The 22,239-nt window shown below is 42.1% G+C and overlaps 2 protein-coding genes across 3 annotated transcripts in view; one reads left to right on the forward strand and one right to left on the reverse strand.

Moving 5' to 3' along the window:
- The window catches only part of LOC110502016 (zona pellucida sperm-binding protein 4-like), a 59,112-nt gene extending 58,003 nt beyond the window's left edge, over nt 1–1,109 (reverse strand). Inside the window, exon 1 of the mRNA XM_036955908.1 lies at nt 984–1,109. Within this exon, the coding sequence (XP_036811803.1) occupies nt 984–1,081 (98 nt within the window). The 5' untranslated portion in view covers nt 1,082–1,109. The remainder of the gene's footprint in view (nt 1–983) is intronic.
- Nucleotides 1,110–15,693: 14,584 nt separating this feature from the next.
- Nucleotides 15,694–21,942, forward strand: LOC100135907 (vitelline envelope protein gamma). 2 transcript variants are annotated; one of them, XM_036990350.1, is made up of 9 exons: nt 15,694–15,823; nt 16,351–16,882; nt 17,178–17,296; nt 17,722–17,825; nt 18,050–18,227; nt 20,783–20,969; nt 21,152–21,234; nt 21,409–21,509; nt 21,831–21,942. In XM_036990350.1, the coding sequence occupies exons 2-9, from the start codon at nt 16,391–16,393 to the stop codon at nt 21,890–21,892; spliced, it is 1,326 nt and encodes a 441-aa protein (XP_036846245.1). In that variant the 5' UTR covers nt 15,694–15,823; nt 16,351–16,390; the 3' UTR covers nt 21,893–21,942.
- Nucleotides 21,943–22,239: the final 297 nt, after the last annotated feature.

The following is a 22,239-nucleotide window of genomic DNA, read 5'->3' on the forward strand; positions in this document are numbered from 1 at the left end:
GCCTCTGAGGAAGGGGTTGGGTAGGCCTCTGAGGAAGGGGTTGGGTAGGCTTCTGAGGAAGGGGTTGGGCAGGCCACTGAGGAAGGGGTTGGGTAGGCCTCTGAGGAAGGGGTTGGGTAGGCTTCTGAGGAAGGGGTTGGGCAGGCCACTGAGGAAGGGGTTGGGTAGGCCTCTGAGGAAGGGGTTGGGCAGGCATCTGAGTAAGGGGTTGGGCACGCCATGGAGGAAGGGGTTGGGCAGGCCACTGAGGAAGGGGTTGGGCAGTCCACTGAGGAAGGGGTTGGGTAGGCCTCTGAGGAAGGGGTTGGGAAGGCCACTGAGGAAGGGGTTGGGCAGGCCACTGAGGAAGGGGTTGGGCAGGCCGCTGAGGAAGGGGTTGGGTAGTCTGCTGAGGAAGGGGATGGGCAGGCCATGGAGGAAGGGGTTGGGTAGGCCTCTGAGGAAGGGGTTGGGCAGGCCACTGAGGAAGGGGTTGGGTAGTTCGTTGAGGAAGGGGTTGGGTAGTCCGCTGAGGAAGGGGTTGGGCAGGCCAAGGAGGAAGGGGTTGGGCATGCCACGGAGGAATGGGTTGGGTAGGCCTCTGAGGAATGGGTTGGGTAGGGCTCTGAGGAAGGGGTTGGGAAGGCCACTGAGAAAGGGGTTGGGTAGTCCGCTGAGGAAGGGGTTGAGTAGTCCACTGAGGAAGAGGTTGGGCAGGCCACGGAGGAAGGGGTTGGGCAGGCTTCTGAGGAAGGGGTTGGGTAGGCCACGGAGGAATGGGTTGGGCAGGCCACAGAGGAAGGGGTTGGGTAGGCCTCTGAGGAATGGGTTGGGTAGGCCTCTGAGGAAGGGGTTGGGTAGGCCTCTGAGGAAGGGATTGGGCAGGCCACTGAGGAAGGGGTTGGGTAGTCCGCTGAGGAAGGGGTTGGGTAGGCTTCTGAAGAAGGGGTTGGGCAGGCGTCTGAGGAAGGAGTTGAGCAGGCTCCGGAGGAAGCGGTTGGGAAGGCCACGTCGGTAGTGAATTCTGTCCTTTCACGGATTGAGCGTCACATAGACCGATAAGCATGGCCACTGCCATGAGGCAAACTGGACTCCACTTCATCGCGATGGCTTCACGACAAGAAGTGATCCTCAATATTCACTGGATGTTCTGAGGAGGATGAAGGAGTTGTGGCTGCTTTTATAATGGATGGAGAGTTATTTACTTATTGGAAACCTGCCCCCTCCTTATTTGACTGTTCCTTTTATGAGGAGTCAAGGTTTTAGCCAATCGAATTCCCTGGCTAATGGTCCTTTAGTAGCACAGTATTCAAAACAGTTGTGTAACATTTGCTAACATCCAACATTTTGGTCATGGCCTTGAGAAAGGTCTTCGTGACCGACACATATCATGTCATTGGAGGTTTTGCCGTTCTGTCAGTATCTTAGTGTGTGGTAGTTCATCCAACAACAAAAATAATGGTCAGATACAATTCAAAAGTGTAAGGTGCAAGGATAGAATCCTGCATGGCTCCTTTTTACTCTAGAACTGTGGCTAATGGCCCTTCAGTAGCAATTTATTCAAAATAGTTGTGTAACTGCTTTATGTTTTGGTAATGACCATTTCATTCAATCCATTTAAATGCAGTACCTTCAGAAAGTATTCGTACCCCTATATATATGTTTTTCTCACTCCTCTACAGATAATAATGACAGTGAAAACATTTTTTAGAAATGTTTGCAAATTTATTGAAAATTTGAGCTGCTACTCTAACAGGTCAGGGTTCCATAGCCACAGGCAGAACAGTTGAAACTGGAGCAGCAGCACAGCCAGGTGGACTGGGGAAAGCAAGGAGTCATCGGGCCAGGTAGTCCTGAAGCATGGTCCTAGGGCTCAGGTCCTCCTAGAGAGAGAAAGAAAGAAGGAAATAGAGAAAAAGAGAGAGAGAATTAGAGAGAGCATACTTGAATTCACACAGGACACCGGATAAAACAGAAGAAATACTACAGGATATAACAAACTGACCCTAGCCCCCCGACACAAACTATTGCAGCATAAATATTGATGAAGCCAGTGACGTGGTGTACTCCTCAATTCCATCGGAAGAAGCCTGGAACATATTCCAGTCTGTGCCAGCAAAACAGTCCTGTAAATTAGCATCTGCTTCATCTGACCCCTTCTTTATTGACCAAATCACTGGTGCTTCCTGCTTTAGTTTTTGCTTGTAAGCAGATATCAGGACAATATATTTATGGTCAGATTTGCCAAATGGAGGGTAAGGGAGAGCTTTGTATCGTCTCTGTGTGTGGAGTAAAGGTGGTCTAGAGTTTTTTTCCTATGGTTGCACATTTAACATGCTGGTAGAAATTAGGTAAAACGGATTTGTTTCCTTGCATTAAAGTCCCCAGCCACTAGGAGCGCCGCCTCAGGATGAGCATTTTCCTGTTTGCTTATGGCCTTATACAGCTCATTGAGTGAGGTTTTATTGCCAGCATCGGTTTGTGGTGGTAAATAGACAGCTACAAAAAATATGGATGAAAACTCTCTTGGTATATAGTGTGGTCTATAGCTTATCATGAGATACTCTACCTCAGGCGAGCAGATTTTGTGCACCAGCTGTTGTTTACAAACATACCCAGACCACCACCCCTTGTCTTACGCTGCTGATTCAGCTTAAACCCCGCCAGCTGTATGTTATTCATGTCATCGTTCAGCCACGACTCGGTGAACCATAAGATATAACATTTTGTAATGTACCGTTGGTAGGATTTTCATGATCGTAGCTTGTCTATTTTGTTATCCAATGATTGTACGTTGGCTAATAGGACTGATGGTAAAGGCAGATTACCCACTCATCGTTGAATCCTTACAAGGCACCCGACCTACATCCCCGATATCTCTGTCTCTTTCTCCTACCAATGATGGGGATGTGGGCCTTGTCGGGTGTCTGAAGTAAATCCTTCACGTTTGACTCGTTAAAGAAAACATCTTCTTCCAGTACGAGGTGAGTAATCGCTGTCCTGATATCTAGAAGTTATTTTCGGTCATACGAGACGAAATAAGTTTCAAATAACGCTAAAAAACACACACAATAGCACAATTGGTAAGGAGACCGTAAAACGGCAGCCATATCCTCTGGAGACATTGGAAAGAAAGGGTTATTGTGTGTAGGCCAATGACAAAAAAATCTAAATTTAATTCCTTTTAAAATGAGGCTGTAACTCAACAAAATGTGGAAAAAGTGAAGGGGCATGAATACTTTCTGAAGGCACTGTACTGGATATAAATATCTGTTCAGCCTCTCGAGTGGTGCAGTGGTCTAAGGCACTGCATCGCATTACTAGCTGTGCCACTAGAGATTCTGGGTCCAGGCTCTGTCTCAGCCGGCTGTGACCGGGAGACCCATGGGACAGCGCACAATTGGCGCAGTGTCATCAGGGTTAGGGGAGGGTTTGGCCGGCAGGGGGATGTCCTTGTCCCATCGCGCAATAGCGACTCCTGTGGCGGGCCGTACGCAGTGCCCTATGAAATAACACATGGAATAATTTACTAACCAAAAAAGTGTTAAACATATCAAAATATATTTTATATTTGAGATTCTTCAAATAGCCACCCTTTGCCTTGATGACAGCTTTGCACACTCTTGGCATTCTCTCAACCAGCTTCACCTGGAATACTTTTCTAAGAGCTTTGAAGGAGTTCCCACATATGCTGAGCATTTGTTGGCTACTGTTCCTTCACTCTGCGGTCCGACTCATCCCAAACATCTCAATTTGGTTCAGGTCGAGGGATAGTGGAGGCCAGGTCATCTGATGCAGCACTCCATCACTCTCCTTCTTGGTAGAATAGCCCTTACACAGCCTGGAGGTGTGTAAGTCCCACTAAGCGCAAACCAGATGGGATGGCATATCGCTGTGGTAGCTATGCTGGTTAAGTGCGCCTTGAACTCTAAATAAATCACAGACAGTGTCATTAGCAAAGCACCACCACACTATCGCACCTTTTCCTCCATGCTTCACAAAGGGAACCACACATGTAGAGATCATCCGTTCACCTACTCTGTGTCTCACAAAGACATGGCGGTTGGAACCAAAAATCTAAAATTTGGAACAATCAGACCAAAGGACATATTTCAATCCATTGCTCGTGTTTCTTGGCCAAAGCAGTGGTTTCTTTGCAGCAATTAATGAAGCCCTGATTCATTCAGTCTCATCTGAACAGTTGTCTGTTACTTGAACTCTGTGAAACATTTATTTGGGCTGCAATTTCTGAGGTTGGTAACTGTAATGAACTTATCCTCTGCAGCAGAGGTAAATCTGGGTCTTCCTTTCCTGTGTTGGTCCTGATGACAGCCAGTTTCAGCACTTGACGGTTTATGCGACTGCACTTGAAGAAACTTTCAAAGTTTTTGAACCTTTTTGGATTGAATGACATTTCCCTTTGCTTATTTGAGCTGTTCTTGCCATAATATGGACTTGGTCTTTTACCAAATAGGGCTATCGTATGTATACCAACCCCAATTACACCATCCAAAGTGTAATTCATAATTTCACCATGCTAAAATGGATATTCAATGTCTGCTTTTTTTGTTTTTATCAACCAAGGCATTGGAAAACCTCCCTGGTCTTTGTGATTGAATCTGTTTGAACTTCACAGCTCGACTGAGGGACCTTACAGATAAGTATGTGTGGGGTACAGAGATGAGGTAGTCATTCAAAAATAATGTTCAACACTATTATTACACACAGTCCATGCAATTTATTATGTCACTTGTTAAGTAAATGTGTACTCCTGAACTTATTTAGGCTCGCTATAACAAAGGGGGTTAAATACTCAAGACATTTCCGATTTTCATTTGTAATAATTTGTCAAAATTTCAAAAAAACATAATTATAATTCCTATTTGACACTATAGGGTGTTGTTTGTAGGCCAGTAGCAAAACATCTCAATTTAATCTATTTTATATTCCGGCTGTAACACAACAAATTTTGGAAAAAGTGAAGGGGTGTGAATACTTTCTGAAGGCCCTGTACCTGTTCACAAGGTGTACTTGCAAGAATAACATTTGCTAACATCCAACATTTTGGCCATAGCCATGAGAAAGGTCTTTGTGACCGACACATGTCATGTCATTGGACGTTTTTCCAGTACTGTCAGTATCTTAGTGTGTGGCAGTTCATCCACCTAAACATGAGTCAGATTCAATTCAAAAGCATTAACGCAAGGTGGAAGGATTAAATCCTGTATTGTCCCTTTAGACTTTTTATATATATTTTTTTCTCCGCAATCAGAATACCTACCCTCAGAAATATTACATGTCAAATAATAACACGGGAAATGTTGTTATAATTTTCTTACCTTTTTACAGTATTACATAATTTGCAACAGCAACATCTACATCACCATTACATGTGAGGAGAATAACATTATTTAACCCCACATGTGATCTTGCAATTTCACATGCGAAACTACAATGTATTGTATTCATTTTATATTGTATTGTACTTATGTACTGTAGTGTTTCTGTATGCGACTCAGTTAGTAAGAGCATGGCATTAGCAACACCAGAGTTGTGGGTTCAATTCCCACTGGGGTCACATATGAAAATGTGTGGACTCCCTGTTGGATAAAAGCGTCTGCTATTTAAATGGAATATATTACGGTATTACAGTACTGTATTGGCCAATGCAATTTTAGTAAAGCAGTGTGAATCCCACAGCTAAGGCCTAGATCAGATCGGGTGTTAACTAGTGACAACCGCCACTTGCATAGCTGGTGCTTTGGCGGTGTCTGAGGTGTACCTGCATTAGAGCTTCAAATCAGAGCGGCTGCTCATGTGGTCATTATCACGAAGCCACACCCAACCCACTTGTGTTAGAAGTTCATAACAAGAAATTGTAGTCTATATAGAAATAATGACATTCAAATTGAAAATCATAAAAGGTGTCAAATCCACAAGCGACTCTTAGCATTAAACCTAAAGTGGACTTGCTATTTGATGTATGACGGACTCATATTATGAGAAATCCCATGCAGCCTTGTATACAAGTTTGAACACTGGAATGTGAGATGTAATCTACACCTCAATTAGGCTGATGTAAATAATGAGGGTTTCTTTTAACCTCCTAGTCGATTGATGCACCGGTGTCATCCCCATCAACATTTGTCAGGTTACACTATAGATATCAGTTGGATGTGTCTCAATCCACCACATCCGCCAGTGTCGTACTTCCGCATCTGCAGTGAAAGGTGGCAGAGCTAGAGTGGTGTTTGTCAGACCATGAGACATCATCCTGAAAATCGGTCTTCTCACGAAAACGTCTGTAGCACCTGAGCGGTTTTCTTTTCTTTCAAAAACACGGACATTTCTAAATGACCCCAAACCTTTGAATGGTAGTGTATATACAGTACCAGCCAAAGGTTTGGACACACCTACTCATTCAAGGGCTTTTCTTTATTTTTACTATTTTCTACATTGTAGAATAATAGTGAAGATATCAAAACGATGAAATAACACATATTGGAACATGTGGTAACCAAAAAGTGTTAAAAAATCTAAATATATTTTATATTTGAGATTCTTCAAAGTAGCCACCCTTTGCCTTGATGACAGCTTTGCACACTCTTGGCATTCTCTCAATCAGCTTCATGAGGTAGTCACCTAGAATGCATTTCAATTAACAGGTGTGCCTTGTTAAAAGTTCATTTGTGGAATTTCTTTCCTTCTTCATGAGTTTGAGCCAACCAGTTGTGTTGTGACAAGGTAGGGGTGGTATATCGAAGATAGCCCTATTTGGTAAAAGACAAAGTCCATATTATGACAAGAACAGCTCAAATAAGCAAAGAGAAATGACAGTCCATCATTAATTTAAGACATGAAGGTCAGTCAATCTGGAACATTTCCAGAACTTTGAATGTTTCTTCAAGTGCAGTCACAAAAACAGTCAAGCGCTATGATGGAACTAGCTCTCATGAGGACCGCCACAGGAAAGGAAGACCCAGAGTTACCTCTGCTGTAGAGGATAAGTTCATTAGCGTTACCAGCTTCACAGATTTCAAGTAACAGACACATCTCACCATCAACTTTCAGAGGATACTGTGTGAATCAGGCCTTCATGGTTGAATTGTTGCAAGAAACCACTACTAAAGGACATTAATAATAAGAAGAGACTTGCTTGTGCCAAGAAACATAATCAATGGACATTAGACCGGTGGAAATCTGTCCTTTGGTCTGATGAGTAAAATTTTGCGATTTTTGGTTCCAACCGTCGTCTTTGTGAGACGCAGAGTAGCTGAACGAATGATCTCCGCATATGTGGTTCCCACCGTGAAGCATGGAGGAGGAGGTGTGATTGGTGTGGGGGTGCTTTGTTGGTGACACTGTCAGTGATTTATTTAGAATTCAACACACACTTAACCAGCATGGCTACCACAGCATTCTGCAGCGATACGCCATCCCACCTGGTTTGCTCTTATTGAGACTATCATTTGTTTTTCAAACTCCAGTCTGTGTAAGGGCTATTTGACCAAGAAGAAGAGTGATGGAGTGCTGCATCAGATTACCTGGCATCCGCAATCACCCGACCTCAACCCAATTGAGATGGTTTGGGATGATTTGGACCGCAGAGTGAAGGAAAAGCAGCCAACAAGTTCATCATATGTGGGAACTCCTTCAAGATGGTTAGAAAAGCATTCCAGGTGACTGACTACCTCATGAAGATGGTTGCGAGAATGCCAAGAGTGTCCAAAGCTGTTATCAAACGTGTGACCTCTGCATGCCATCTTGAACATGCAGGCATTCTATGATTACATACGAAGACATTTACAGTGCCTTCAGAAAATATTCACACCCTTTGACATTTTCATTTTGTTGTGTTACAGGCTACAGCCTGAATGTAAAATGTATTATTTAAGATTTTTTTGTCACTGGCCTACACACTATATCCCATAATGTCAAAGAAATTAATAAAAAAATTAAAAGCTGAAATGTCATTATTCAATAAGTATTCAACCTCTTTGTTATGGCAACAACAGGGTTTAACATGATTTTGAATGACTACCTCAGCTCTGTACCCCACACAATTATCTGTAAGGTTCCTCAGTCGAGCAGTGAAAAAAAAACAGACATTGAATATTCCTTTTAGCATGGTGAAATTATGAATTACACTTTAGATGGTGTATCAATACACCCACTCACTACAAACATACAGGCGTCCTTCCTAACTCAGCAGCCGGAGAGGAAGGAAACATCTTAGGGATTTCACCATGAGTGTCACGCCCTGGTCTTAGTATTTTGTGTTTTCTTTATTATTTTTGGTCAGGCCAGGGTGTGACATGGGTTAATTATGTGGTGTGTTTTGTCTTGGGGTTTTTGTAGGTTTTGGGATTGTGGTATAGTGGGGTTGTCTAGAAAAGTCTATGGTTGCCTGAAGTGGTTCTCAATCAGAGGCAGGTGTTTATCGTTGTCTCTGATTGGGAACCATATTTAGGCAGCCATATTCTTTGAGTGTTTCGTGGGTGATTGTTCCTGTCTCTGTGTTAGTTTGCATCAGAATAGGCTGTTTAGGTTTTCACGTTTATTGTTTTGTATTGTTTGTTTTCATCTTTATTAAAGATGTATACAAATAACCACGCTGCATTTTGGTCCGCCTCTCCTTCGATAGAAGAAAACCGTAACAATGAGGCAATTGGTGACTTTAAAACAGTTACAGAGTTTAATGGTTGTGATAAGAGAACTGAGGATGGATCTAAATAACTAACTATTGTGTAGTTACACCACAATACTAAACTAATAGAAAGAGTGAAAATAAGGAATCCTATAAAGAATACAAATATTCCAAAACATGCATCCTGTTTGCATCAAGTCAATAAAGCAATACTCCAAAAGAAATTGACAAAGCAAGTAGCTTTTTGTCCTGAATACAAAGTATTGTGTTTGGGGCAAATACAACACATTACTGAGTACCACTCTGCATGTTTTCAAGCATAGTGTAATCATTAAGGACTGGGGTGTTTTTCAGGATACAAAATTAATGGAATGGAATGGAGCTAATCACAGGCAAAATAATAGAGGAATACCTGGTTCAGTCTCCATTCCACTAGACACTGGGAGATGAATTCACCTTTCAGCAAGACAATAACCTAAAACACAAGGCGTTGCTTACCAAGAAAACAGTTAATATTCCTGAGTGGCTGAGTTACAGTTTTGACTTAAATTAACATGAAAATCTGTGGCAAGACCTGAAAATGGTTGTCTAGTAATGATCAACAGCCAATTTGACAGCTTGAAGAATTTTGAAAAGACTAATGGGCATATGTTGCACAATCCAGGTGTGGAAACCTTTCAATCGGTGTCAAAGGTGTTTCTACAAAGTATTGACTCAGGGTTGTAAATACCTATGTAAATCAGATATTTCTGTATTTAATTTAGAAATAAATTTGCAAAAAAAATGTAAAACATGTTTTACCTTTGTCATTATGTGGTATTGTGTGTAGATGGTTAAAAAAGCTTAATATTTAATCCATTTTGAATTCAGGCTGTAAAACAACATGTAGAATAAGTCAAGGTGTAGGAAATACTTTAGGAAGTAACAGTATCCTCAAAATGGAGCCATGGATGTGTTACTCGGTTGAATAAGTACTGTTATATTAGTTTGCAAGATAGCCTTAACTTCAGGCTATTAACTGTATTACAATCATAAAAATGAATTGTGTTTGGTTGACATCGCAACCAAATATCAACATTTAAAGAATAGGACTAAACCAAATCAAACTTTATTTAAAGTGCATTTAAACGTTGATTTGATTTCGTTTTATACATTTTAGATTTTTGGTTGAGATGGAGATATGAATCCAACATAACAATTATTCATTTGTAGACAAACTGAAATTAAAGGAAGAAGCTGCCACTATTTCAACGTAATTTCCTGTCATAGAGAGGAAATGCACTTTTAGGTTTCACCCCCGAAGGATGGTGAAGGCTGATTATACATATTTATGAATTGCGTGTGGGAATTTCCACATGGAGTTGATAAACATCCACAAATAGGGCACTGATAGCTGTCAGTGTAGCTAGATAGCATGCTAACCTTATCTAGCTAGCTAATGTTATCCAGTGTTACTGTATTTTGTTTTTTTACTATACCGTATTCAAAAGATTAGCCAGTTGGCTCTATGGCTGGTTCTGGAGCTGGATTTGTCATATGCATCGATTTAAAACTTTTCCACAGATAGAAACCACTGGCCTATCTTTGACTTTGCCATCTATTGTTAACTCCAAGATTTTGGCATCTTTCATAAATTGTGTCCGCAAGTCCGTCACGCAAAAAGTTAGAAAGAATGAGATGAAGCTCCGGTAATATGGATAACTATTGAAAGATACAGTAGCTGATGTGTGTGTTTCTACATTGTAATGGACGTGGTGCACCATTGGTAGGTAGGCTGCTGGCAGGCTGCGGTACAGCAAAGCCATGTTAGCCTGTGTGCATGGTTCTCACAGGGGAAGTGAAATGATAGAATCCAATTTTTTATTTATTTTTATTTCACCTTTATTTAACCAGGTAGGTTAGTTGATAACAAGTTATCATTTGCAACTTTGACCTGGCCAAGATAAAGCAAAGCAGTTCGACACATACAACAACACACTGACTAAACAAACATACAATCAGTAATACAGTAGAAAATGTGCATGTGCAAATGAGGTAGGATAAGGGAGGTAAGGCAATACATAGGTCATGTTGGCAAAGTAATTACAATATAGCAATTAAACACTGGAATAGTAGGATGTGCAGAAGATGAATGTGCAAGTTGAGATACTGGGATGCAAAGGAGCAAGATAAATAAATAAATACAGTATGGGGATGAGGTAGATTGGATGGGCTATTTACAGATGAGCTATGTATAGGTGCAGTGATCTGTGAGCTGCTCTGACAGCTGGTGCTTAAAGCTAGTGAGGGAGATATGAGTCCAGCAGAGACTTTTGCCGTTCATTCCCGTCATTGGCAGCAGAGAACTGGAAGGAGAGGCGGCCAAAGGAAGAATTGGCTTTGGGGGTGACCAGTGAGATATACCTGCTGGAGCGCGTGCTACGTACGGGTGGGTGCTGCTATGGTGACCAGTGAGCTGAGATAAGGCGGGGCTTTACCAAACAAAGACTTAAAGATGACCTGGAGCCAGTGGGTTTGGCGATGAGTTTGAAGCGAGGGCCAGCCAACGAGAGCGTACAGGTCGCAGTGGTGGGTAGTATATGGTGCTTTGGTGACAAAATGGATGGCACTGTGATAGACTGCATCCAATTTGTTGAGTAGAGTGTTGGAGGCTATTTTGTAAATGACATCGCCGAAGTCGAGGATCGGTAGGATGGTCTGGTTTACGAGGGTATGTTTGGCAGCATGAGTGAAGGTTGCTTTGTTGCGAAATAGGAAACCGATTCTAGATTTAATTTTGGATTGGAGATGTTTAATGTGAGTCTGGTAGGAGAGTTTACAGTCTAACCAGACACCTAGGTATTTGTAGTTGTCCACACATTCTAAGTCAGAACCGTCCAGAGTAGTGATGCTAGACGGGAGGGCAGGTTTGGGCAGCGATCGGTTGAAGAGCATGCATTTAGTTTTACTTGGATTTAAGAGCAGCTGGAGGCTACGGAAGGAGAGTTGTATGACATTGAAACTCATCTGGAGGTTCGTTAACACAGTGTCCAACGAAGGGCCAGAAGTATACAGAATGGTGTTGTCTGCGTAGAGGTGGAACAAAGAATCACCAGCAGCGAGAGCGACATCATTGATGTATACAGAGAAGAGAGTCGGCCCGAGAATTGAACGCTGTGGTACCCCCATAGAGAGGTCCGGACAATAGGCCCTCCGATTTGACACACTGAACTCTATCGGATAAGTAGTTGGTGAATTAAGTCTGCCAAAAATAATGTTGTGATTGACAGAGTCGAAAGCCTTAGCCAAATCGATGAATACGGCTGCACAATAATGTCTCTTATCGATGGCGGTTATGATATCGTTTAGGACGTTGAGTGTGTGCAACAACACATCATCAGTAGGGTAAAACTATGGAAACGAGATTGCATAGCGGAGAAGGTACGGTGAGATTCTAAATGGTCGGTAATCTGTTTGTTAACTTGGCTTTCAAAGACCTTAGAAAGGCAGGGTAGAAAAGATATGCGTCTGTAGCAGTTTGGGTCTAGAGTGTCTCCCCCTTTGAAGAGGGGGATGACCGCGGCAGCTTTCCAATCTATGGGAATCTCAGATGATATGAAAGAGAGGTTGAACAGGTTTGTAATAGGGGTTACAATAATTTTGGCAGATAATTTTAGAAAGAGAGGATCCAGATTGTCTAGCCCAGCTGATTTGTAGGGGTCCAGATTTTGCATGTCTTTCAGAACATAAGCTATCTGGATTTGGGTGAAGGTGACGTGGTTAAGGTTTGGGCGAGTTGCTGTGGGGAGCGCAGGGCTGTTGACCGGGGTAGGGGTAACCAGGTGGAAAGCATGGCCAGCCGTAGAAAAATGATTATTGAAATTCTCAATTATCGCAGATTTATTGGTGGTGACAGTGTGTCCTAGCCTCAGTGCAGTGGGCATTTGGGAGGAGCTGCTCTTATTCTCCATGGACATTACAGTGTCCCAGAACTTTTTTGAGTTTGTACTACAAGATGCAAATTTCTGTTTGAAAAAGCTAGCCTTAGCTTTTCTAACTGCCTGTGTATATTGGTTCCTAACTTCCCCAAAACATTGCATATCACGGGGGCTATTCAATGCTAATGCATAACGCCACAGGATGTTTTTGTGCTGGTCAAGGGCAGACAGGTCTTGAGTGAACCAAGGGCTATATCTATATATTCCTAGTTCTAAATTGTTTAAATGGAGCATGCTTATTTAAGATGGTGAGGAAAGCACTTTAAAGAAATAACCAGGCATCCTCTACTGGCGGGATGAGGTCAATGTCAATTCAGGATACCCCGGCCATGTCAATTAGAAAGGCCTGTTCACAGAAGTGTTTTGGGAGCGTTTTACAGTGATGAGGGGTGGTCGTTTGACCGCAGACCCATTACGGATGCAGGCAATGAGGCAGTGATCGCTGAGATCTTGGTTGAAAACAGCAGAGGTGTATTTGGAGGGCGAGTTAGTTAGGATGATATCTATGATGGTGCCCGTGTTTACGGATTTGGTGTTGTATCTGGTAGGTTCATTGATAATTTGTGTGAGATTGAGGGCATTAAGCTTAGATTGCAGGATGGCTGGGGTGTTAATCACCTCTTGGAACTACCCATCCCGGATCCAGGAGAATTGTCATCAACTACACTAATTAGCATAGCGCAACGGCCAAATAATCTTACTAGAAAATATTAATATTCATGAAATCACAAGTGAAATATAATGAAACACATCTTAGCCTTTTGTTAATCACCCTGTATTCTCAGATTTTGAAATGATGCTTTACAGCCAAAGCAAGACAAGCGTTTGTGTAAGTTTATCGATAGCCTAGCATAGCATTATGTCCAGCTAGCAGCAGGAAGCTCTGTCACGAAAATCAGAAAAGCAATCAAATTAACCGTTTACCTTTGATGATCTTCGGATGTTTTCACTGACGAGACTCCCAGTTAGACAGCAAATGTTCCTTTTGTTCCATAAAGATTATTTTTATACCCAAAATACCTCCGTTTGTTTGTCACGTTGTGTTGAGAAATCTACCGGAAATAGCTGTCACAACAACACCGGGAAAAAAATCTAATTATATCCATAATATCGACAGAAACATGGCAAACGTTTTTTTATAATCAATCCTCAAGGTGTTTTTCAAGTATCTATTCGATAATATATCAACCGCGACAATTGGCTTTTCAGTAGGACCGAGAGGAAAAATGGCTACCTCTGTCTTTTACGCAAGAATCACTCTGAGAGCCCCCAGCTGGTCCTTTACGCTCATTCTTCAACATAAAGGCGTGAAACTACGTCTAAAGGCTGTAGACACCTTAGGGAATACGTAGAAAAAGGAATCTGGTTGATATCCCTTTCAATGGCCAATAGGGATGCATAGGAACACAACGGTTTCAAAATATGAGTCACTTCCTGATTGGATTTTTCTTGGGCTTTCGCCTGCAATATCAGTTATGTTATACTCACAGACAATATTTTTACAGTTTTGGAAACTTTAGAGTGTTTTCTATCCTAAGCTGTCAATTATATGCATATTCTAGCATCTGGTCCTGAGAAATAGGCCGTTTGTTTTCCAAAAATAAAAATAGTGCCCCCTAGCTTTAAGCATGTCCCAGTTTCGGTCACCTAGTAGCACGAGCTCAGAAGATAGATGGGGTCAATCAATTCACATATGATGTCCAGGGCACTTGTTTCTGGAAATAGACTTGTTTCTGGAAAGGTGAATTTTTAGTTCTATCTTGTCAGAAAATGTTATAGTTAGGGATGGAAATTTCAGGGTTTTTGGTGGTTTTCCTAAGCCAGGATTCAGACATGGCTAAGACATCCGGGTTTGCAGAATATGCTAAACCAGTGAATAAAGCAAACTTAGGGAGTGGGCTTCTAATGTTAACATGCATGAAACCAAGGCTTTTACGGTTACAGAAGTCAACAAATGAGAGCACCTGGGGAGAAGGAGTAGAGCTGGGCACTGCAGGTCCTGGATTAACCTCTACATCACCAGAGGAACAAAGGAGAAGTAGGACTTGTGGTTTCTAGCTAACATTACATCAATCAAAGTATTGGAGCATGTCGTGAAGCAAAACTCAAGTGGTCAAAACCATCTTGGGTCACCGGGAGGAGCGGGTTTGCAAAACACCTTCCCAATATTGAGTTTTGCCCTCAGAACAGCCTCAATTCGTTGGGGCATGGACTCTTCAAGGTGTCAAAAGCGTTCCACAGGGATGCTGGCCCAAGTTGGCTCGATGTCAAAGGCACTTAAATATTTTGCCTTGCCCATTCACACTCTGAATGGCACAGATACACAATCCATGCCTCAATTGTCTCAAGGCTTAACAATCCTTCTTTAACCTGTATCCTCATCTTTATCTACACAGATTGAAGTCAATTTAATAAGTGACATCAGTAAGGGGTTGAAGATTTCGCCTGGATTCACCTGGTCAGTCTTTGTCATGGAAAGAGCAGGTGTTCTTAATGTTTTGTACACTCAGTGTATATTTTCTATATACAGACTAGTAAAAGATAAGTGAAAATTGACAAATTATCCAATGGATTATGATAATTTTCTGGTAAAAAAAAGCTTGGGTAGTCTGCCTGAGAATTGAGGGTAGTTTGCACCCTCTATTTGTATTTGCTCCATGGCTCAGATGGTTAAATGGAGACAAGGCTGTTTGGCTTATCTCAGTCACGAAGAGGAATACATTTTCATCTGTTTCTAATCAATAAACAATGCCATTCTGGTGGTTGGTAACATTCAAATAAAACCTATTTAACGAGGCATAATCCTGTGGTTTAAATTTAACCCTCAAAACAACAGCTTAAGTTGATTACTTTTTGCAAATCCAATGTATTTTCCACATAGACTCCATGTCTCAATATGTTGACAAATTACATTGAAATAACGTTGATTCAACCAGTTTGTGCCCAATGGGCAGCCTCCTGTGTTGATCTTGTGTGTATTCGACTGTGGCCTTGACAGAGGTCTTACTGACCGACACGCAGCATGTCAATAAATGTCAATTTTGCAAGTATACACAGTGTGAGAGGTCATTCACCCAGGCAGTCTGCTTCGCGTTCACTTAATCTACCCCCATGTGAAAGTAACATGACTTCAGGTGTGGAAAAATCTATTTTTCCATTCAATAAATACATCATCTCAAATTATTGCAACCAGAAGTTTCTCTTTAAGAATGAATGAAAGGTTAGTGCATTTATTTAATCTAATCATAATATAGACTTGTATAAGTTCATATATAATATATCATAATTACACTATGTTATTTTTGCAAAACGCTATATACTGTATCCACTTTACAAATAAGAGAACTCTTACAGAAAAATATGTGGAAAGACGATCAAATGTGACACATAAGTAACATTTTAATATATTACTATTGAAAAAATACATTTGTGGCATCTATATATCAAGCAAATGTAGCAAACACACATATAAAGGTACCCAAAAGCATTTATTTCTGATGAAAAAGCGTTTTTTTAACAAAAAAATTCTTGAAACTTTGATAATATAACATAACATTTTTGGTATTAAGAAGTTGCTTTGAATAGTCTGCTATTAAAGGACCATCAGCCACAGCATTTGATTGGCTAAAACCTTGACTCCTGAGAGCTAATAGGGAATGTTCAAATGAGGAAGGGGCGGGTTTCCAATAAGTAAACAACGCTCAATCCGTTATAAAACTGGCCACATCTCCTTCATCCTCTTCACAGCATCCAGTGAACATTGCTGATCAATTCTTATTGTGAAGCCATGGCGATGAAGTGGAGTGTAGTTTGTCTCGTGGCAGTGGCCATGCTTGGCTGTCTGTGTGTTGCTCAGAATTGGCCACCCTTCAGTAAACCAGTGCAGCAACCCTTCAGACCCAATCGTCAGCCACCTCAGCAGCCTCAGCAGCCTCAGCAACCACCGTATCAGAAACCCAGGATCCCACCAAAAGACCAAACCCAGGCCAAGCAGAAGTTCGAGACACCATTGGATTGGACCTATCCTCTGGACCCAAAGCCAGAGCCCAAGATTATTGGGAGCTCAGAGGCGAGAACCCCTGTGGCTGCCAATTCAGTGAGGGCTGAGTGCAGGGAGAACATGGTCCACGTGGAAGCGAAGCATGACCTGCTGGGGATCGGCCAGTTGATCCAGCTAGAAGACCTCACTTTGGGAGACTGCCCTATGACTGGATTTGACAATATCAACCAGGTGCTCATCTTTGAGTCTCCGCTGCAGTCATGTGGCAGCCAGCTAAGGGTATGTATTATAATGATGATAATGATAGTAATGAACTGTATATATATTATTTAAAAAGCAAAAGGAAAAAGGATAACCCCAAATGAGTGCTAAGTGGGAAAAAAAATACAAGCCCAGATATTTATATTATATGTAGGGCATTATTGTACATGGCAATTAGTTGTCAATTTACCTGAACAAATGGTTGGATAAAAAAAATCGCACATTCCTCACAATCTCACGTCCTTTCCATAGTAAATTGGTCTATTTTAATTACATTTGTGAATGTATTAACATTGTTGTGATTGTTTCTCAGATGACTACCAACTCCCTCATCTACATCTTCACTCTATATTACAAACCCAAACCTCTGGCAAACACCCCCCTCATCAGGACAAATGACGCGATGATCAATATTGAGTGCCACTATCCAAGGTGGGAGGAGCAGACCTAGGTCCAAATAGTACAGACTGATTTAGCTTGCCTGCCACAACGGAACTAATGAAACAGTTCCAAAAGTACCAATCCTGCCCACCCAGCATGTAGTATAAGATAACTCAAGCAGACTTGAAGTATTTCAGGAAATAACCCAGGGTAGCCCCAACCCACTAGCAGTATATATATATATTAGAATCCAGGTTTGATTGAATTGAGTCTCTAGTTGCAGGTGAATACAGTACCCCCACTACACTGTTTCACTACCATTAAAGTGATCATACTTTCACCACACCCACAGTGGACATTTATTTGGCTTCTTAGTTTAAAACACAATTAATATTAAAAACAGGTATGGTGATTCCTATATGGACGTACAACACATGTATAAAAAACATTTGTAAAACTATGTCTCTCTCCTCCAGGAAACACAATGTGAGCAGCCTGGCCCTGATCCCAACCTGGACCCCTTTCTCCGCTGCTAAGTATGCAGAGGAACTCCTGTACTTCTCCATGAGGCTCATGACTGGTGGGTAAAGATGCAGTGTAGAGAGGGTCCACACTAAAAAGCCAATTTCCCAGACCCAGATTTGGACTTTTCCTGGACTAAAAGAACTTCCAGTGGAGATTCTCCACCGAGTTCTATTGAAACTCTTAATTGAGTGTACTTTAGAGACCAGGAGTACGCTTAACCTGTTCATTTCGGTAAGCTAGTATCAATAGCAAATGTAATGTTACAACTTCTCTTGGCAGCTGACTGGCAGTATGAGAGGGCCGGTAACATGTACGTGTTGGGTGATATGGTGAACATCGAGGCCTCTGTCATGCAGTACTTCCACGTCCCCCTGCGTATCTTTGTGGACAGCTGTGTGGCCACCCTGGAACCCAACATAAACGCCAATCCCAGATACGCCTTCATTGAGAATCATGGGTAAGTAAGGGAGAGGGTTCAGTCAACACTAGGGGTGATTTTGTGGACATAGTTTAAGCCTAATCTTGGATTTAAATGCTCTTTTAAACTGGACTAATGAGCATGTTATTTCTCAAACATGGTTTAGAATAGTCCCAGACTTTAACTAATCTGGAATTAACAGTCCGATTTCTAGAAAGAAAATTTGAGCTAGTCCAGGTCTAAGTGAGGGTATAAACTAAACCAAGGAGGCAGGTTTAACTTCAGAATAATGCACTGTCAATGGCAATATAAACTCAGCAAAAAGAGAAACATCCCCTTTTCAGGACCCTGTCTTTCAAAGATAATTCGTAAAAATCCAAATAACTTCACAGATATTCATTGTAAAGGGTTTAAACACTGCTTTCTCAATGAACCATAAACAATTTTTTTTTTTTTTTTTTTTTTTTTTTTTTTACCTTTATTTAACCAGGCAAGTCAGTTAAGAACAAATTCTTATTTTCAATGACGGCCTGGGAACAGTGGGTTAACTGCCTGTTCAGGGGCAGAACGACAGATTTGTACCTTGTCAGCTCGGGGGTTTGAACTCGCAACCTTCCGGTTACTAGTCCAACGCTCTAACCACTAGGCTACCCTGCCGCCCCTGCCGTTAATGAACATGCACCTGTGGAACGGTCGTTAAGACATTAACAGTTTACAGACGGTAGGCAATTAAGGTCACAGTGATGAAAACTTAGGGCACTACTAAAGGGGCCTTTCTACTGACTCTGAAAAACACCAATAGAAAGATGCCCAGGGTCCCTGCTCATCTGCGTGAACGTGCCTTAGACATGCTGCAAGGAGGCATGAGAACTGCAGATGTGTCCAGGGCAATAAATTGCAATGTCCGGACTGTCAGAAGCCTAAGACAGCGCTAAAGGTAGAGAGGACAGATCGTCCTCGCATTGGCAGACCACGTGTAACAACACCTGCACAGGATCGGTACATCTGAACATCACACCTGCGGGACAGTTACAGGATGGCAACAACAACTGCCCGAGTTACACCAGGAACACACAATCCCTCCATCAGTACTCAGACTGTCCGCAATAGGCTGAGAGAGGCTGGACTGAGGGCTTGTAGGCCTGTTGTAAGGCAGGTCCTCAGGTCCTCAGACATCACTGGCAACAACGTCGCCTATGGGCACAAACCCACCGTCGCTGGACCAGACAGAACTGGCAAAAAGTGCTTTTCACTGACGAGTCACGGTTTTGTCTCAGCAGGGGTGATGGTTGGATTTGCGTTTATCGTCGAAGGAATGAGCGTTACACCGAGACCTGTACTCTGAAGCGGGATCGATTTAGAGATGGAGGGTCCGTCATGGTCTGGGGAGGTGTGTCACAGCATCATCGGACTGAGCTTGTTGTCATTGCAGGCAATCTCAATGCTGTGCGTTACAGGGAAGACATCCTCCTCCCTCATGTGGTACCCTTCCTGCAGACTCATCCTGACATGACCCTCCAGCGTGACAATGCCACCAGCCATACTGCTCGTTCTGTGCATGATTTCCTGCAAGACAGGAATGTCAGTGTTTCGCCATGGCCAGCGAAAAGCCTGGATCCCAATCCCATTGAGCACGTCAGGGACCTGTTGGATCGGATGGTGAGGCCTAGGGCCATTCCCTGCTGAAATGTCCAGGAACTTGCAGGTGCCTTGGTGGAAGTGGGGTAACATTTCACAGCAAGAACTGGCAAATCTGGTGCAGTCCATGAGGAGGAGATGCACTGCAGTACTTAATGCAACTGGTGGCAGAATTAGGTAACTCATTTCACTTGCATGAAATGGTTGTCGAAACTTGGCTTTCTGTTGCAAAATAATATTGTTATGGGGTATTATTTTATTAACTGCAATTCTTTTGAATGTTTGCGTTTATCTTCTGCATTGTTTTATTTTGATTGTTTGCTCCAGTCTGTGCTCATACATACAATGCTTGAATATTTGTGGTCCATACGAGGCTTCTGAAGTAACCTCAGATCATAACCACCTTCACATAGTGCATCTGATCCTTTTCCACTAATTGGTCTTTTGACCAATCAGATCAGCTCTTTTGCCAATAATTGGGTGTTAGATCAGAATTTGGCTGACTATGTTAACATAGTCATGTTCCCCTGCTCAGACGTTGCTGACGCATACTAGATGTTACAATGCCTGGATAGGTATTCTACATATCAGCTAACCACATGTTATAGCAATCTGTCATTGGTTGATGCATTCAACGTCTGAGCAGGGACACAAGATCAAGGACTCAACGGTCTAGATCTAGAAAAGTCATCTGAAGTTTTTTATTCTGGATTAATGTAAGAATCCTATTTGTGATGTAATTTAAGATCTGTCCAGGAAACCGGCCCTAACTGTGCAAGTGTGATGAGTAACCTTGACTGAGGCAACATCTAATGCCTATGCTTGAGTTGTGCGGGCAACCAGGGCAGTTTAATGAGTGCACTGACTGTCATGTTGTTAAATGTGAGTCCAGCTAAAGCTTCCCCCTGCCATGCCCTGCCCCTCCCCCTTCCCTTGCACCATCTGTGCCCCCATAGGTGTCTGATCGACGCCAAAATGACAGGTTCCCACTCCCAGTTCATGCCTCGTTCCGCAGACTACAAGCTGTATTTCCAGGTGGAGGCTTTCAGGTTCCAGAGCCAGAAGGGGAGTGACCCAATTAATCCGCAGAAAACAAAGATACCTTTTCAGGCTGCTTCAGATTATCCCGCTACGCTCGACATGGTGAGTTAATTCATTCAGTTCAATACTACTTTATTTATCCCTCACAGGTCAGGTATGCAGACAAGCAGAAATAACACTAACAAATAACACAAACATATGATGAGACATCATTTTTTGAAAATTGTGTATTTATCCTATGCTTTAATTGTTACAATGGCCATGTTCTTGATAAATCCCAACAGATCTTCATTACCTGTCACCTGAAGGCAACCACAATCGCTTTCCCCATTGATTTTGAGTACAAGGCCTGCTCCTACATTAATACGTAAGTGTGTACATTCTACACCTGGGTCAAATACATGTTACATTAATGAAATAAATGCTCATACTTGATGACACAGCGTATGTTATGCAATACATGAAAGGTATATTTATGTTACGTCAATACTGCAATGCTGGTTTGATCGACTGTAGCCCTAAAGCTGCAGTTTGTTAACAGGTGGAGGGAGGCTGGTGGGAATGATGGAGTGTGTGGCTGCTGTGACTCCACCTGTAGCAACAGGAAGGGACGCGATACCACTAAGCATCAAAAACCAGCAAGTACGTATGAGGCAACAAAGGTCTGCTCTTTAAGATAACAATGTGGAAACCTCAAATACTTGCAGAGAATGTTTGAATATATGAAAGGTCAATATCTGCTTACTGTTTGCTGCTCCCTAAAATCAATTTTTGAAAGTGGTTTTATTCACTACTTTATTCACTACTAAAATAATGATTCATAAAGGTAACTTTTGAGAGCAGATAAACAGTGAGTGGATATTGATGTTCTTAACCTAGCTGTCTTTGTATTGTCCAGCTGCTGAAGGCTACTTTTGGATATGTGTAATGACTCTCCTGTTCTTGTGTCTGCTCTCTTCTCAGATATATGGGAGGGAGATGTTCAGCTTGGTCCCATCTTTATCTCGGAAAAGGTTGCGCAATAAATTCAGACCCTGCCATTGGCATGCCCATTGAAATAAACAAGTTGATGGTTCATCATCGTCTGTCTTCATTCCTGCTGTTGATGTTATGCACTAATGAATTAAAAACTAAAGCCATGCACTAGTTTAGGTGCTGAACAGATGAAAAAGACCTAGGCCTATTAATCAAATCCACAACTCTGTTTCCAAAAGTCACTTATTATTATGCTCATAACATATACCATATTAGACCATAATAATGCTGATGTTGCATTTGTCTGCTTGATTAAGTCTCCTTGTAGCCTATTATCCAATGTTACAAACATATGCTCTCAGATCAGTATAAAGGGATGACCTTAGACAATTTTTAG

Source organism: Oncorhynchus mykiss, chromosome 2 (assembly GCF_013265735.2).
Source record: "Oncorhynchus mykiss isolate Arlee chromosome 2, USDA_OmykA_1.1, whole genome shotgun sequence".
In the NCBI taxonomy this organism is placed as follows: Eukaryota; Metazoa; Chordata; class Actinopteri; order Salmoniformes; family Salmonidae; genus Oncorhynchus; species Oncorhynchus mykiss.